Source organism: Pleurodeles waltl, chromosome 3_2 (genome assembly GCF_031143425.1).
Source record: "Pleurodeles waltl isolate 20211129_DDA chromosome 3_2, aPleWal1.hap1.20221129, whole genome shotgun sequence".
Lineage (NCBI taxonomy): Eukaryota > Metazoa > Chordata > Amphibia > Caudata > Salamandridae > Pleurodeles > Pleurodeles waltl.
In genome coordinates this window covers 51,799,442-51,815,960 of record NC_090441.1, presented here as the reverse complement: position 1 = coordinate 51,815,960, position 16,519 = coordinate 51,799,442, and the positions used below count along the sequence as shown (strand labels likewise).

Genomic DNA, 16,519 nt, shown 5'->3' with positions numbered 1-16,519 from the left:
ACACCCCTACAGCCCTAAGGCCGAGTGCATTATATTACATGTGAAGATATATCTGCAAGAATAGATATGCCCCTGCTATGTCTTTGTCGATTTTTAGACATAGTGAGTGAACCGGGAAGCCATTTTAAGTATGTGTTCTGAACACTGGTCACTACGAGTTTCCCAGCTACATGATGGCTTTAGTGAAAATAGGGTTGTTTGCTATCAAACTTCTGATATTAATAAACCCTCACTGATGCCATTGATGGATTTATTAATTACTGCACCCAGAGGGCAGATTAAAGGTGCCCCCTGAAAACCTACCAGTGTGTGCGCGGACTAGTTGTTCCCAGCCTTCCACCCCGAGACACGATTCTGACCCCCAAGGGTGAGAGCCTTTGCTCTTGGGCAGTCAGAAACAAAGCCTGCTCTGGGAGAAGTGTCTACACACCCCACCCAATAGGATGGACTGCAAATCTGCATTCCAAGGCAGGGGGCTTCCAAGAAGCCTACCGCCCTTGGTATCAGGCTTCACTCAAAGGAGAGATGCCAAACCCCCTACTCCAGGGTCCATTTTGTACCTGGACAGGCAGGAAATTTAGTATTAAGGGAGGTGTGTCCACCCCTCAGGCCAGTCCCACCCCTAAGGCGCGCTGCGTGATGTGAACACAACATTTAGAAATCTGCCATCTTGCTGTTTAGGGACTCTAAGACAGGTTTATGCCCACTTCCCACAAAAAGTGGTCATATGGGGGACGTAGTGACCCCAGGGGTAAGTAGCCCTTAGGCTACTATCCTACACTCCCCTAAAAGCCCCTAAATTCAGTATTTAGGGAAGCTCTTAGCACCAGGAAATGACCTATAAAGAATGACACTCAAGAGCTGCAAAAGCAAAGCACGAAGAAGAAGCACCTGACTTGGCCCCAGCCCTGCCAGCATGTCTGCTGTTCCCATCGATTGCGCCAAAGTCGACAAGCTCCTGTGCCTGCAAAAGCCTGGGAGGCCTGCATGCCTTCAACAAAGATTTAGGAAGTCCCATGGAGCAGTGGAGCTACTACCCTGCATCTTGCAGGCACCCCAAGACAAACTACAAGGACTCCTGACTGTTGAAAACCCAACACCTAAAAGCACCACTGAACCCGTGCTGAATTGAGGTGGGCACACTGTACCAACGTGGTCCCCCAGCCCTCCAAAGACCAAGCCCAGCTTGGACTTCCCACTGTGGACTCACTACCGCCAGCTGCAGCCTCTGCCCGCAGGCTCCCTCAAGCACGAGTTCTCCCAGTGGAAAAAACCCAGCACTTCAGGACACCTCTGCACCCGTCACCCCTGGCCCATGGAGAAGAGGACCGAAGGTGTCCCTCTGTCTGAGCATCTCAAGACTTAAACCCAACTGTTGGTTCTCCTCTACTGGAACCCCTGTCCAAACCTTCAGCTTGTTTCTAACCGGACGGATCCTTGTTGACTAACATTGGGCAGTAAGTACCGTACTATTTCTTTGGACTCTGCTGCCTTAGTGCCACCTGTTGGTGTGGTCCTGACCTGTGCCCAGCACTTACTGGAAGTCCAGGAGATTGGTCCCGAAAGTCGCTGTACTGTACCTGTTTGCCGTATTTGTTTTTCCTCCGTAGGATAACACTGGAGCTTTAAAAAAAAAATAGTTGACTTTTCAAAACTGTAAAGATTTTTCTTGCAAAACATTCTTATCTGATCGCATTGATTGTGGTGTCAAAACAAATATAAAGATACTTGTTATTTTTGTAAATTTGTGTGGCTCTCTTTCTTGAATCGTGTCTCATTGACTGTGTGCATTCGCAAATGTCTAACACTCCTCCCTGGTAGGCCTCAGGCTACTCGACCACACTACCCCCCTTAAAGAGCACCTTGGGATTGCTAGAGCAATCCCCTGTCCTCTGGTAAAGTAACCCCTGGCTTCTGCACAATATATTTCATTTTGGTATATCATATATGTAGGAAGCTGGCCTGGTGTGTGTTGAGCACCTATGGTGTTATCACCTTATACCAGGTTCAGGTATCTCCTATTAGTGAGGTGTAGTCAGTGTCTAGGAAGCCAGGGCTCTGTAGCGGTAGCTGTGGATGAGGAGCCAAGATTTACCTAGGACACATGCAAAGCTTATGCAATACCACTGCAGTGCTCGAAAAATCCATTCGTATTGGCGTGTCTAATTTGCTCAGGTTGAGCTATTTTTAATACTTACTTGTCCTTTCTGGCGATTTGACGCTGAACAGGTGTTCTGTTCAGTTGAAAAGGGGAGGGGCAATAAAAGATACCTTTAAATTTTGTTTTTATGTCACATTTGCTCTGTGTTCACAGACAGAGATCAAAAGTCAGTTTTTCTTACAATTAATTTTCCTTCTCACTGCAGAGTTCCAGGACTTTGTAAGGTGAACTGTGTGACCTGCTGCTTAGAATGTAAAATAAAAGGAGATAGGGTGTCCGGTTTTTCCCTAACACACAACACTTAAATGTCTAAGTCAACTGTGAAAACATTTCAAAATATATTTCAGTAGTTGTGAAAACCCTTTTTTAAAATTTCTGTGTGATGAAAAAGTATTTTAATAGGATGAAAACAAATCGGAATACTTAACATGTTGATGCGCAAAGGATATGTTTTCTGGAACCCAATTTTCACAGATTGTTAATACACTATATAGTTTTATCAGTAAAGCTGCAAGTTAGTGGAGAGGTTTTTGGACACTTCTTGGAAAGTCACTGTGTGTAGATGACAATATGTTACCACATCATGGTTTAGTAATATATTTATTAAAATCGAGTGTTTAAACAAACTGAGAACTTCTGCCCTGATGGCAATGTTGTTAGTAAACTAAAAGAAGTCCTAGGTTATGTGGGCTAGACCTCATGGGTATTTGGACTAGATTCTTATGATGCATGCAGCAAACTTTAGTCAAACAAAATAGGTTTTTTTGTACTGCAGAAATGCTGAGCTCACATATTTGAAGGTGCGATCATATGTGAAAATTAAGAAAAAGGCGACTCAGTAAACTATTTGCCTAGGATCACACAATTTGAGACCTGTTTACGGGTCAAGTACATTACAGTTAGGTAGAGAAGATTATTTAAGTTACTCGACCTGCAGGTCTAGTAACATTTTTTTTTATTTTTCGAGCCGTGCACTGTAGTCACACAGCACTTACATACATGAAAGAACCACACAGTGTTAAAAAATAAAGGTACTTTATTATGGTAACACAAATACTAAAATACAGTATAGGCAATACCTCAACTGGAGGTAAGTAAACACACTATTATGTACACATTAGAAATCAGGAATTCGCATAAAAAGCAATAGAAAATAGTGAAACCAATAGTAAGTACTGAAGGCCGGGGTTGGGGGACCAAACCATATACTACGAAAGTGGAATGCAAAGTTTGAGCTCCTGCCCAAGAAAGCGGAATCTGTAGAGGGGAGCTGGAGGAACTAGGAACCCCAAAAGGTAAGTACCAGAGTGCCCCCCAGCGACCAGGAGAAGAGAGGCAAGTTCCTGGTTCTCCCCAAACCCACCAAAAGGAGCCCAGAAGAGGATTTTGCAAGACCCAGACAAGACTGCAAGAAACCAAAAGTGGATGCCGGTAGAGGAAGACCTGTAAAGGAAAGGGCCCAAGTCCAGTTCACGTTGAAGTGTCCAGTCGTGACCGGAGCCACTTCCCAACCGTCTGTGGATTGTGGATGCAGGACGGTGAACGAAGACAGTCAGCAGTGCAGCACTGGAGCAGCTGATGAGTCCCTTAAGTGATCCAGTCGACGTCCCATGCCAGAAAAAGGACTGCAGTCGGTCAGTGGTGTGGAAAAAACACAAAAAGCCTTGTCAAGGACAAATATAGTGGAAGAAGAAATGCAGAGCTGCCGAGGACCAGCAAGGTCCAGGGAGACTCCCCCTATGGAGGGGAGTCCCGAGTCACCCTCAGCAGTGAGGAGAATCACAGGAAGAGGAGGCAGCCTCCACAGGCAGTAAGCATAGGAGTCACATGTTGCTGGAGAAGCACGCAGAGGGCTGTGCGTTGCAGGGAAAAATGCTGGGGCTACATGGAGCATGAAGATCCCTTAGAGGAGATGCCAGCAAGCCTCGGTAGCTGCAAGGGACACAGAGCATGGGGGTACTGTACTGCTTGGAGAGGCAAGGACTTACTGTCTCCCAAGTTTGACAGCTGGTAGAGAGGTCCAAGTGGACCACTCCAGACCACCACCCGTGATGCAGGATCCACGCAGCTCTGGGGGAAGAGGACCCAGTCGTCATTGCAGTTGTGCCTGCAGATGCAGGAGAGTGACTCCACTCCAAGTGATATTCCTTCTTCCTTCTTGTGCAGACTGAAGACTCGTCGCCCTCCAAGGATTCACAGCCAGGAAAATGTTGCAGTTCCTGGAAGGACAAAGCAAAAACAACAAGTGATGGACGGAATGCTGAACATTGTCAAACATTCACCCCCAGTACAGTGATCTGGGCCTAAATCCATCGTTTTTTTGCTGCCCATGCCATTCCAGTTTGGACCCAGCCATATGCAAATCAGTCTTGACCCTGTTCCTGGAAGGAGCCAGAGAAATAATGTTGAAGAGCAGAGTTGTTGTAGATGCAGAATGTCAATTCCTTGGAGGGTCCAGTTGCAGTTCCAGTGGTCAGAAGGTGAAGTAAACGATGCAGAGGAGTCCTGCTGTAATCTTGCACGTCAAATCTGTGGACCCACCCAAGAGGGAGACTCTAAATAGCACAGAAAGGGGGATTGGTCATCTAGTAAATGAAGGGGGCTGTGATGCCACCTCCCTGTACTCACCACTCAGATGCTCCCAGAGGCCTCTGCCCTTCTAGGAGTCAAGGTGGCAGAATCAAGTGGCAACCTGGAGGAGCTCCGGGCACCACCCCTGGGGTAGTGATGGACAGGGGAGTGGTTACTCCCTTTTCCATTGCCAGTTTTGCACCAGAGCAGGGACCCGGGGGTCGCTTGCACTGGTGCAAACCGGTCTATGCAAGGAGAGCACCAAATGTGCCCTTTAAAGCATACCAGTGGCTTGGGGAGGCTACCCCTCCCAAGCCATGTAATACGTATTTTCAAAGGGAGAGGGTGTTGCCTCCCTGTCCCAATGGAAATCTTTTGTTCTGCCTTCCTGGTCTTGAGGTGGTCAATCAGCAGGAGGGCAGAAACCTGCCTGTAGTATTGCAGCAGCGCGGGCTGCCCAGGGAAACCCTGCAAACTGGTGGGAGCTAAGCTGGGGGTCCTCTAAGGAGCCCCCAGAGTGCATAGAATCATACAACCAATACTGGCAACAGTATTGAGGTATGATTTCGACATGTGTGATACCAAACATGCCCAGGTTTGGAGTTACCATTATGTAGCTGGACACAGGTAGTGACCTTTGTCCAGTACACGTGTAAAAATGGCGTCCCTGCACTTACGAAGTCCAGGAAAATGGAGCTGGAGTTTCTAGGGGCACCTCTGCTCATACTCGCACATGAACCTGCACCCAGCCCTATGGGCTAGGAGGGCCTACCATAGGGGTGACTTACAGTGACCTGGTGCAGTGAACTGAAGTGAAAGGGTAGAAGCACCTTTTCACGCAGGCTGCAATGGCAGGCCTGCAGACACATTTGGCATGAGCTCCCATGGGTGGCATAATACATGCTACAGCCCGTGGGGAACCCCTGGTGCCCCAATGCCCTGGGGTACCATAAACTAGGAACTTATATGGGGGCAGCAGTATGCCAAATGTGGGGATGTGAAGTCCCAAGCAACCCAATTTAGAGGGAGATAGCATAGTCACTGTGGTCCTGGTTAGCAGGATCCAAGTGAACACAGTCAAAACACACTGACAACAGGTAAAAAGTGGGGGTAACCATGCCAAAAAGAGAGTACTTTCCTACAGTATAAAGATCCAGCTTCCTACAGTAAGTCCTCGGTCAAGAGGAAGGCCTCATGTCGGTCTTGGAGCCCCCCATTTTCATTGTCCCAATCCAATGTCCTTGCGATTGGGTAAGTTGAGGTATAAGAAGAAGTTGAAGAAGAGCAGAGCCTGCATCTGGGCCGACTGCACCTCCTCGAGTTTCCGGGAGCCGGAGCGACCCCTGCCCAACTTAAGGAGCTTTATGAGGCCATCCACCTAATTTTTTGTCAGTCCGTCTCTGCTGTAGTGCCTTCTGGCCTCGTGGAGTCGGAAGGGGCCATGGACCTATTCTTGGATCTGGACCGGCGTTGGTCGTACCACTTCAACCGTTTCCTGCACCGGTCCCTACATCGACGGTCCGGTGTTAAATAGTTTTTTCCTGTAGCCTTTTTAACTTACTTTTGGGATACTTTGTAGCACCAACACGTTCTACAGAGTTCAAACTGACATCAGCTTTGCATTGTCCAAAAGATACAATTAAAGTTTTTAAAAGCAAAAGACCATATGTATGAGTGCAATGTATACAGATTAGTGTACGAGAATAGGGAGGTTGGTTAAGTTATATGTTGAGATGTCAGTATTGAGAAGGTACTAAAATCTGAAGTGAAGACATAGAAATGTTAGTTAAACTGTAGGTGTTATAATTCTGTTTAGAAGACTGTGTGAGTACATTAATATAGATGGAAGGGGGATGGAGTTCCAGATTTATGGCAGCACACCCAGAGCAAAATTGAGCAATGACATATTGTTATTTCAATACTGGGGGCTCCAGAAGGAAAAAAACGATTCTGTGCTTCTGAGAGACTGGCGTTCTCTGACTTTCTTACCTTGTGTGATAGTGTGAGACCCACAGGGCTTGAAGTCTTGCAACAGGTTAGGTGTTTTGAGTATGCACCTCGCTTCCACAGGTAGCCACTGATTTAAGATGAGCATGGGTGTGGTGTAGTTGAAACCTTTGTTTCCAGAGGCGAGGCATGATGGCTAACAGAGGGACTTTCAGCGGAGCAAGATGGCTTTTGTGTATTCCTGCAAGTAGAAGTTACTGTAACCAAACCTGGGCATTTTAAGAAATTCACCACCAGTTTTGAGGTTATATTCTTGGATATAGGGTTTTATTCCATGTTACTCGAGTTGCCTTGACCCACATTTTTATTATTTTTTCTTATTATAATTTTTGTTCAGTAAAGCCGTATTAGGATTTTCTAGGATTTTAACTAGGGAACAAAAACAAGAGGGAACATATTCTGCATTATAACTGTTAGGAAATACATAACCAAGTGGTGGTAACTACAGTGATAAAAACATAAAGTTCATAACAAGAAGTCAACAATGAAAATTTGTACAAAATCTAAGAACAGCACAACAGTGTATAGTAAACAGAATGATAAGCAAAAGTAATAAACTAAAGGTGTATGTAATGGTAAGTATTTATATACTTCCAAAGAGCATAGGAAAGGGGGAAGGTAGTGCATGAGGGGATTAGGTAAGAAGGGTCTCCTGTGAAGGAGGGAAAGATCGAAAACAGATTTCATGTTGTTACATTGGACTCCTGAATGGCGAACTGGTTCAGTTACTAGTTGGCCTACCTGTCTCTCAGGGGGCACAATGATTCATTGAGCACTACCTTGCTTGCCTTCCTTGGGTCCTTATTGAACATAGTCCCTGCTCGCCAGACCCTTTCCAAACGATATTATCATTCCATTAGTTCCCTGCCACTCATTACAAAGTAAGTCTACTAGGTACAATCAAAGCACTACAGCTAATCAACAAGAACCTCCCTTGCCCTGTTTATAAGTTGGATAGTCGTTTTCTTTAGTATAACAAAAGAAATTATGTACTCTTGTTTGATTGGTCCTATTTGGACTGAAAACGGTGTTTGCATAGTTCAAGACGTTTATCAGAACTTTTAGACCTTAACATTTGTCTCATTGCAATTTAAAGTTTTGCTTCCATCTTGGATTTCTATGTTTTATTTAAAACTTGAGGCAAAGATAACCAAATAAGGCCCCTTAAATACACCTTCCTTGTTTACTCTACTTACACCTTGGCTCTGTTCAGGTTAGATGACCTGAAAAATGAAAGAAAATTCTACATTCCAGCACCCAAATCCCCTAAAACATCTTTAACCATCCATAACTGGTCTGCATATTTTTTTAAAATTATTTTATAACTACAGCTCTACTAGCCAAAAACAATCAAGCGGTAAAAATAGTGTGATATGCTAAGCTGTTCTGTGTGGATTGTAGAATGAACTGCATATTACTAAACAGATGAATGCAGCTGAAGAAAGCTCGTCATACAGTTATGAGAGTGTTGAAACATATTGCCACGATCGAGCTTAGAGGGACAAACACATTTACATGTGATAGTTTTACTCAAGATCAATGCCTAATTGTTAAGGCACCCATATTTTAAGAAACTTCTTCAGACACCCCAGAGAACATGCATCCATCCATTCCTCACTACCATGTTTAAGTATTAGGCATTTTGGGATGCCTCCATTCTAGGGTGAGATTGCACTGTACAGCATTAACCCAGGGCATCCATGGCCAATTAATGCATAAATACATCCAGATCCAGCTATATTCCCAGTATCCCCTTTTGGGGGGTGGGGGGGTGTCGGGACGACAAGTGCTGTCTTTGCTCACAATGTAGATGTGAGCTTTACAGTTTCTACCAGTAGCTCTGTAAGGCCACAAATACTAATACACATAATAAATTTGTTTAATATTCATGTCGCCAAGCCTTGATCGGTTATAATAACCCTGTGAAAAATCTTGACCTGTATAATTTGAGGCTGGCTCGAATGGCCATCTCTTAGAGATGCATGCTTACCTCAGCACATTCCCCATCTTTAAGTATGCTTGACTTAGGGTCCCATCTATCTCTGAGTTTAAAGATGTTATTTGGTCTTCTACATGTAATGGTATTGTATGCTTTAGACACACTCCTGTGGCAAGCATATTGCTGCCACCCTGACTTTCACTAGGAAGTAGTTTGCTAATTGAGCCAGTGATATGCCCACATGTGATCAGTCAACTTCCTCGTACTGCAAGAGTGCCCTTTGTTAAAGGTTGAAATCAGTTTGGAATTCCCAAGCATCTTTACGTCATCTTTGCCCCCCCATTCTGTAGCTTGGTATTGCCAATGGTACAATTTCTTTAAATTATTCTAACTTTGTCCCCCCCCCCTCCAAAAAAAAAGAGCCCAGCTACTCACAAAGGCACCTCATCATTGTTTTAACATCCAGTCATGAAAATGGCCCATTTCTAGGCTCTGAATGCAGAAAGAATGACATACAGCAGATGCTCTTTCTTTGGGAAAAGTCCCAAGGCTTACATGTTAATTTAAAGCAAGGGTTTGTCCATTTGGGAATATACCAATTTCAATCGCTTTAGCTAACAACAAAGTGAAATAAGAAATGCATGAATTTATCTTGGCCACTGGCATTATCTGAAAGGATGCCCAATAGTAGTTTTTGATACCCCTTAGAGATATGTCTCCCTCTTCGGGATCTGCAGAGGGTGGGCAGAGATTCTGGGATTTGTTCCATCCAGAGCAGCGTACTAAGGACAGCATCAGTATTGAAACAATATTGCAATATGTGATGGTGAAAGACTGTGCATTGCAGCACTTAATCTTTGCATCTGGTAAACGGGCTTAATGAGTTCTTCACAGACTGAGCCTGAGCCTCAACACATCTATTCTTAAATAGAGGAACTGGGCAAATGTCCATTTCACCAATGCTGGAGTGTAAATAGGGTAGATTTCGCCTAGTTGATGCAGAAGTCGGAGTGAATTCCAGAGTGGAACCTTGGTATTGTAAACCAGGTATTTGCAGTGCATAATATTATATTGTGTGCATAAAGTATTATGCTGACTTTACTTCCATGTTTCCATTTTAACCTCTTACTTAGTAGATTCAGTTTGATCCAGAGTTTCCAGTTAGCACATACCTTCATTGTTCCTCTCTCCAGGCCAATAGTTGAGGAAAGTGACCCAATCATGCAAACTGTGACAATAGAGGCATTAAGTAGGAACACACCAAGGCCCTGATTTCTGTGGCAAACCCCATCATCTATAGTATGTGCAGTATGAACTGCCTCTCTTCCGAGTCAAATGCTTACTCAGCATCAAGTGACCAGGTCACCAAAGATTCATCCTCATCTCTGGCAGTGTTCATGGCATTAGAAAGCCTTCTTGCCTGGTGGCTCTGTGAGGCATGAAGCCCAGTTGCTCTTATTTTATCAAGGGTGTAGCTGTCAGCAACAGTCTATTGATGTGAAATGAAAGCTAGGCATTTTGCTGGACAGAGCATACCTGATAGCTGAGTAAATGTCCTTCAAGTACTCTTCCTTCGCCTTCCCACAGTCAAAGAGGACCAACCTCACGAGGAAGTCTTCCATGGTTTATCCTTTCAGGCCATTTGGGTCCAATATTTATTTTTGTATTATGCTCCAAAACCTGGACCGTGCCAATTTCCTTGCTTACCTTGTTATCCACCACATTCCTAATCACCTAAGACGTTTTTGTCCATCCTACTGAGCCCCACAATCATTTTCTCCACCTTATTTTCCAGCTCATAGTTTCCTTGCAACCTGATGTAATTGCGCAATATAACGGGGGTTTGCAGTACTGTTGAAAATTTCCTTTATCTGTTCCTTTGTTTTCTAGTGTCTGATCCCTTTGGAAAATATAGGAGGCTATCAGTTGTTTTTACCTTGTTAGCACCTCAGTTTCTAATTTGCAGGCCTTTCTCACTCTTCCATTTATGGTGCGGTATTCTAGACGTGCTAGTTTTTAAAGGCCTTCCTTAGTGGGATACTATTTCAGAGATCTATCCTTAAGGTAGGGTGCCTAGGCTTCAACCAGATATTTGAAGGTATCTTGATCTTTTAGTTCCAATTCACTTAGGGCCATATGTACGAACACATTTTCCCATTGACACAGAATGGGAAAAACCCTTTGCTACATCTGGCCCTTAGTCTTCAAACACACCCGGATTTTGCATTGTGAGCCGAGATAAGATACCCCTAGCCAGATTTCGCAGTTCTCAGACTGGTAGGAGACCCACATGTGGAACAATGGTAATCAATGCACAATAATGTTCTAACTGCATCTTGCTTGTACTTCCGTCTCCACACATTCAAACCCCATGCTGTCACAAAATATTTGTATCCATCTCTGGTTCCATAACTTAATTGAAGTCTCAGGCAGTTATGTTTATCGGGGCTTTGTTGTCTGCCAGAGCAGTTTCCAGCTTCTGTAGGACCTCCTCAATGGAGCCATGCAAGTACATCCACACAAATAAAGGTCCATTCAAGATTCCCTCATTTTCCACATAGCCAAAGAAAGCCTCTACATACTATACCTAGTGAATTGGAGGATCATTGCACAACAGTCAGTACCCCTCAGACCTCTAGTAAAGCCAGAATGTGCCATTAGCAAGTCTAATCATCTCACCAAGAACATTCATTCGTTCTCCAATAGGCAAGTCTTCTGGATGGGTACCAGGCCGCCTTGTAGTACATTTGTGTTCCAAATAAGGATTTCAGGGTACTGAGCCATTGACAATTTGCTATCGCCTATCACTTCTCTAGTACCAACTCTCGACCACCACATCCACCCCACACTCTGCTGATACCCACAGACTAATGTAAACAGATCAATATACTATGTCCCTTCCCATTGCCTCGTATCCTACGCGGAAGTACAGTGAGTCTCACAACTGCCCACCCCCTCAACGGGTCACCTTTCACTTCATGTGAATCAAGAGCACTACATGCAACACACAGATGCTTACAAGGTAACCTAATTCTTATGATTACCTCTTTTGGGATTCCAAAGGCAGAACTCTCCCCTAGGAGTCTCTTTTATAAATTGCGCAAATCACTCAAGGGACCGAATGCTTTGCAGTTGTGGACTGAATGCTAAATAAAAACTAAAAACACATGTGCGTCTCTCGCCTAGGAAACACACATTATCCAGTGTGTCCACAGACATCGATATCCGATCCAATGAATATGGAGAGGGCACGTCATCCCTGGCCTGCACAAAGAGCCAGGATTTTGACACCATTTTCCCCGCTTACCCATGGGATGTACAGATGCATATAATGCAATGGTTGCTTTGCACTTTCCGTCAACACTGGCTGAATTGTATTCCCTACACAACATTAGCAGCAGCAGGCCCTAACTTGAGCTGCACATTCTGTCTTTAGCATCACTAACGGATTTGCGGACAACTTAGCTGGCACTGTCCAATCTCCTAGGTCGCTCCGTCCATTTAACAGACTGTGTTCGTTTTCTGTCAGAAGGTCTCTTTTCTGTCTCTGCCCAGGACCAGAGGCTTGTCATTCATCCAGTCTGTCTCTTCATTCTTCCTGTCTCAGGAAGTGACTGGTCCTGCCATATGTCAGTGAGTGGAAACTTGTGCCATGGTAATTATATTAAATTTGATCTTTGTATATTAGTAATAACATGTATGAGCCCTTTTGCCACACCTTTTTAAATATTATGCTTTAGTGGGCCAAATTTGTTTACTCTGGCTTTCCATGAAAATAAATGTGATTCTCACTGTGTCCCATGGTAAAGCAGTGGTGGTCTGCAACCTTAATGTTGCTCATAATAGAACATATCTGCGGACCAATAAAAGATGCCATATATAGGTTAATTTACAAAGTCCTTGAGTTATCCACATTAAAGATAGAAGGTTCTCTCACCCTGACTTATTGTTTCAGTTTTGGCAAACTCCTAGTGGATGCTGAACAAATTATGTACTGGAAACTTTACTGTACTGAACGTTTCTTCACATGCCCTACTCTCTGCTAAAATGGCAATATTACAGTATAACACAGTGAGGTTAGTTATGACTGATGTGGTTTGCTAAATTGGCTGTTTAGATAATAGCTACTGCACTATTTATCTTTGGCTACTGATGTTGGGCTTTACAGGAAAGAGAGGAAATAGTAGGAAATGTGGCCTGTAATTATGAAAGAATGTCAGGTAGACACTTATAGCCACTGTAATTATGGGAGGTCCAAATTATGCGGCAGGATTTGGCTGAATAATGAGGCATAATACAGCACACTGTGTGTTCATGCTTGCACTTTCTGGGCAAAGGTTTCCCCTCAATAGTACCACTTTGACACTCGAATACAGAAATAAGCAAAAGAAAAGTCACCAGTGAACCTTTGCAAAGTGTTTTTCACTGAGCAGCAAAACTTAATGCTTTGTTTTTAGTAACTTTTGATCTGTTTGAGCTAGAAACAGAAACGTTTTTTGCTGAAATCTTCATTAAATTATGGGGTTATGTGGCAAACGCAGCAAATACAAAACTATGCCGAAAACACAGTGGTCACAGAATCGCATAATTCCAGTGACTCTGCTTATAGCCAACTGTCCCTCCTTCACAGTATCCATCTTCCCATCTAAGTTCTTTCTTTTGTATGTTATGTTCCGCAGGCTGTCCAAACAATGAATGGTCAAGGTATCCAATCCAGGCCCTGGCTAATAATACAACAGTGAAACAGTATGAAAGAATGTCAGGTGGAGGTCTATCTTGTAGTTCGGGCTACTGGCATGTTGTGGCAGGGGAAGTGCAGATTATGTGGCAATGTTGACTAAATTATAGGGTAAAAAAGCCAGTTATGTGGCATAACGAATCAAATTTTGTATTAATTTTATTATTTTTGCATTTGTACACGTTAACAGTTTTGGGGGAAAAGGTTTCACCTCTTTAGTACTACTTTGACACCCAAAGAAAGACCTAAGCACCAGAAAGGTGACCAGTCAACTTTTGCAAAGGTCCTTTCACTGAGCAAGAACACATGTTGCATATTTTTTAGTAACGTTTGATACATTTGAGGTAGGAGCAAAGCATTTTTGTTGCTCAAATCTTCAGATTATGTGGCAAATCCCAAATTACAGGAACAGGGCAGCAACCTCAAAATTGCATAATGCTATTGGCCCTGCACATCTCTCCTTCACATTACCTCTTCCCAGTATTACTACTTTCCTTTGGATGTTTTGTTCCCCAGGCCTGAAATATTGAAGCAGGAGATCAAAGTATTCTTCGTGAAGTACAACGATCCTATCTATGTGAAACTTGAGAAGCTGGACATCATGATCCGCCTTGCATCGCAGGCCAACATCGCACAGGTCAGTGATCTAAGACTGTATAACATTTGGGTCCCTCTGCCCTTACTTCGCAGGTCAGTATCACCTACGTTGGTGCCACCTCTCTATCTGCCCTGAAGTACTCCTATCTAGGCATTGCAAATTAGCATTGTTCTGGTTACTTCCTGCTTCTCTTGTAGCCACAGGTTTGCCTTTTTTAAATATATTTCTGGCTAGGGACAGCTGTCAGCCAGAGCTAATGTAATCACTGTAGGAAGTTGGCTCTTTATATAGGGGCCCAAAACGAGGTACACTGTGTAGAGTCCAAGCTAAGCCCAGGGAATTTGCAGAGGCACAAATGACACCCCACATGCTCTTTTTTGTGGTAGTGTGGGTGAGCAGTTAGGCATATCAGAGGGTAGTGCTAAGCATGTATTGCATACAAATAGGCAACAAGTGAGACACACACTGTAAGAAATCCGACACCAATTTATACAAATAATACGTACTTTTATATGAATTTAGATACCAAGATCATCGGAATCGGGTAAGTACTTTTCGAGTTATTAATTTTTACACTTTTCACAATTTGACAGTGCAATTTTTGGAGGTAATATTATCTTATGTGGGGGAAAACATATACTGCATACTGGTACTTAGCAGCGACTTACAGGAACAATCTTTTGGTGTTGAGGTAAGTATGGGGCAAGAACCAAGGCAACACCAACAGGTCACTTTGGGAGGCACTGGGGTGTCCAGGTGCAAGGGTGCTTTTCAGCATTGAGTGCCCTAATGTTATCCTATGAGAAAAGAAACATATACTGTGCTCGAGCACTTAGCAATGACCTACAGAACTGTTCTTCTGGAATTAAGGTAAATGTGGAGTAAGGTCCAAAGCAGCACCAACAGGTCACTTCGGGAGGCAGTGTGGCGTCTGGGTGCAGAGGTGCTTTTCCATCCTCGGTGCCCTAATGTTATCCTATGGGAAAGAAACGCACTGCATACGGGCACTTAGCAATGACTTAAAGGACTGTTCTTCTGGACTTGAGGTAAGTATGGAGCATGGTCTAAGGCCACACCAACAGTTTACGTTTGGAGGCTCTGTGGCTTCCGGGTGCAGAGGTGTGTTACAGCGTCTGGTGTCGCATTCACTTCAGTTGAGATTGGTCCATTCATAAAGAGGCTGCAAGCGGGGACTGAAGGGTCACTCTGGGAGAACCCACAGGGGGGCTTGACCCTTGAGATCCTCGAGTACGTAGGGACACCATTGGCCCACTTCTCCTCTGGCGGTGGGGCTCGGGTGCAGTGGTGTCTTTTGGCGTCTCGTTCCAGTACAGGGAATACTTATGGTTCAAGGTGGCCTGCAAAGAGATGCTGCAAGCGGTTACGGGAAGTCTACTTTTGGCAAACCCAAGGTGGAGGGCCTGTAGGCAATGCTGGCTGTTGGCTTACTTCATCTCGGGTTAGGGGGCACGGGTGCAGTGGTGCTGTCTAGTATCAGTCTGGAGTCCTCGTGAGTCTTCTTTGGTGCCTGCAGGGAATCTGCTCTGCTACTCCACGGGAGATCCTGGTTACTTCTCGAAGTGCTGGCAGCCCTCCCAGGTTTTTGGAGGCAGAACATCTGCAGGATGAGTCATCTGTCGAGGATAGCAGGCATGCTGGCAGGGTTGGGACCAAGTCAGTTGCAGCTCCTCAGTTCTTGCTTTTCACAGCTCTTCGGGTCCCTATTCTTCTGTAGTCCAGCAAATCAGAGGTCCTAGTATCAAGAAGGTCCCCTAAACATTCAATTTAGGGGTCTGCTTTACCTCGTAGATGATAACTTCCTTTGGGCGTAGACATCACTCTGTCCAAGAATTCCCAACAAGTTTGTGGAATTTCTAAGGCTGGGTTCACTTCAGGCTGGTCACCCTAGAGGTGTGTCCAGCCTGTAAGTGCAACATGCCTCCTGCATAGCTAATTTTCCTGCCTTTCCAGGTGGCAAATAGGCCTTAGGGCACGGGGTTGGCATCTCCCTTCTGGAGGAAGCCAGATCTGAATACCAAGGGTGGTGGCCTTTCCTGAAGATCCCCTGCCTTGGAATGCAGATTTGCAGGTCATCCTGTTGGGAGGAGCATTTTAACACCCCTGTCGGAGCAGGCTTTGTTCCTGACCGCCCAAGAGTAAAGGCTCTCACCCTTGGAGATCAGAAACTCGTCTGTTGGTGGTAGACTGGTGGAACCGGTCACTCAGCACAACAGCCGTTGGTAGGTTTTCAGGGGGTACCTCTAAGCTGCTCTCTGGATACATGTATTAATAGATCCATCACTGGAATCAGTATGGGTTTATTATTATTACAATATGTTTGATCCATCATGTAGCTGGTCAACTCATATTGACCAGTGTCTAGCACATGTACTATAAATGGCTTCCCTGTTCACTTACTATGCCTAAGAATCGACAAGGACATAGTAGGGTTTATTTGCTCATGCATAGATGTCCTCACCTGTAATATAAATGCCTTAGGTCTGT

The 16,519-nt window shown here is 44.4% G+C and overlaps 1 protein-coding gene across 4 annotated transcripts in view; it reads left to right on the top strand.

The window, feature by feature from the left end:
* The window catches only part of AP2B1 (adaptor related protein complex 2 subunit beta 1), a 347,393-nt gene that overhangs the window by 81,722 nt on the left and 249,152 nt on the right, over positions 1-16,519 (top strand). For all 4 annotated transcript variants that reach the window (XM_069226745.1, XM_069226742.1, XM_069226741.1 and 1 more), the window contains one exon: positions 13,933-14,053. In XM_069226745.1, the coding sequence (XP_069082846.1) occupies positions 13,933-14,053 (121 nt within the window). The remainder of the gene's footprint in view (positions 1-13,932; positions 14,054-16,519) is intronic.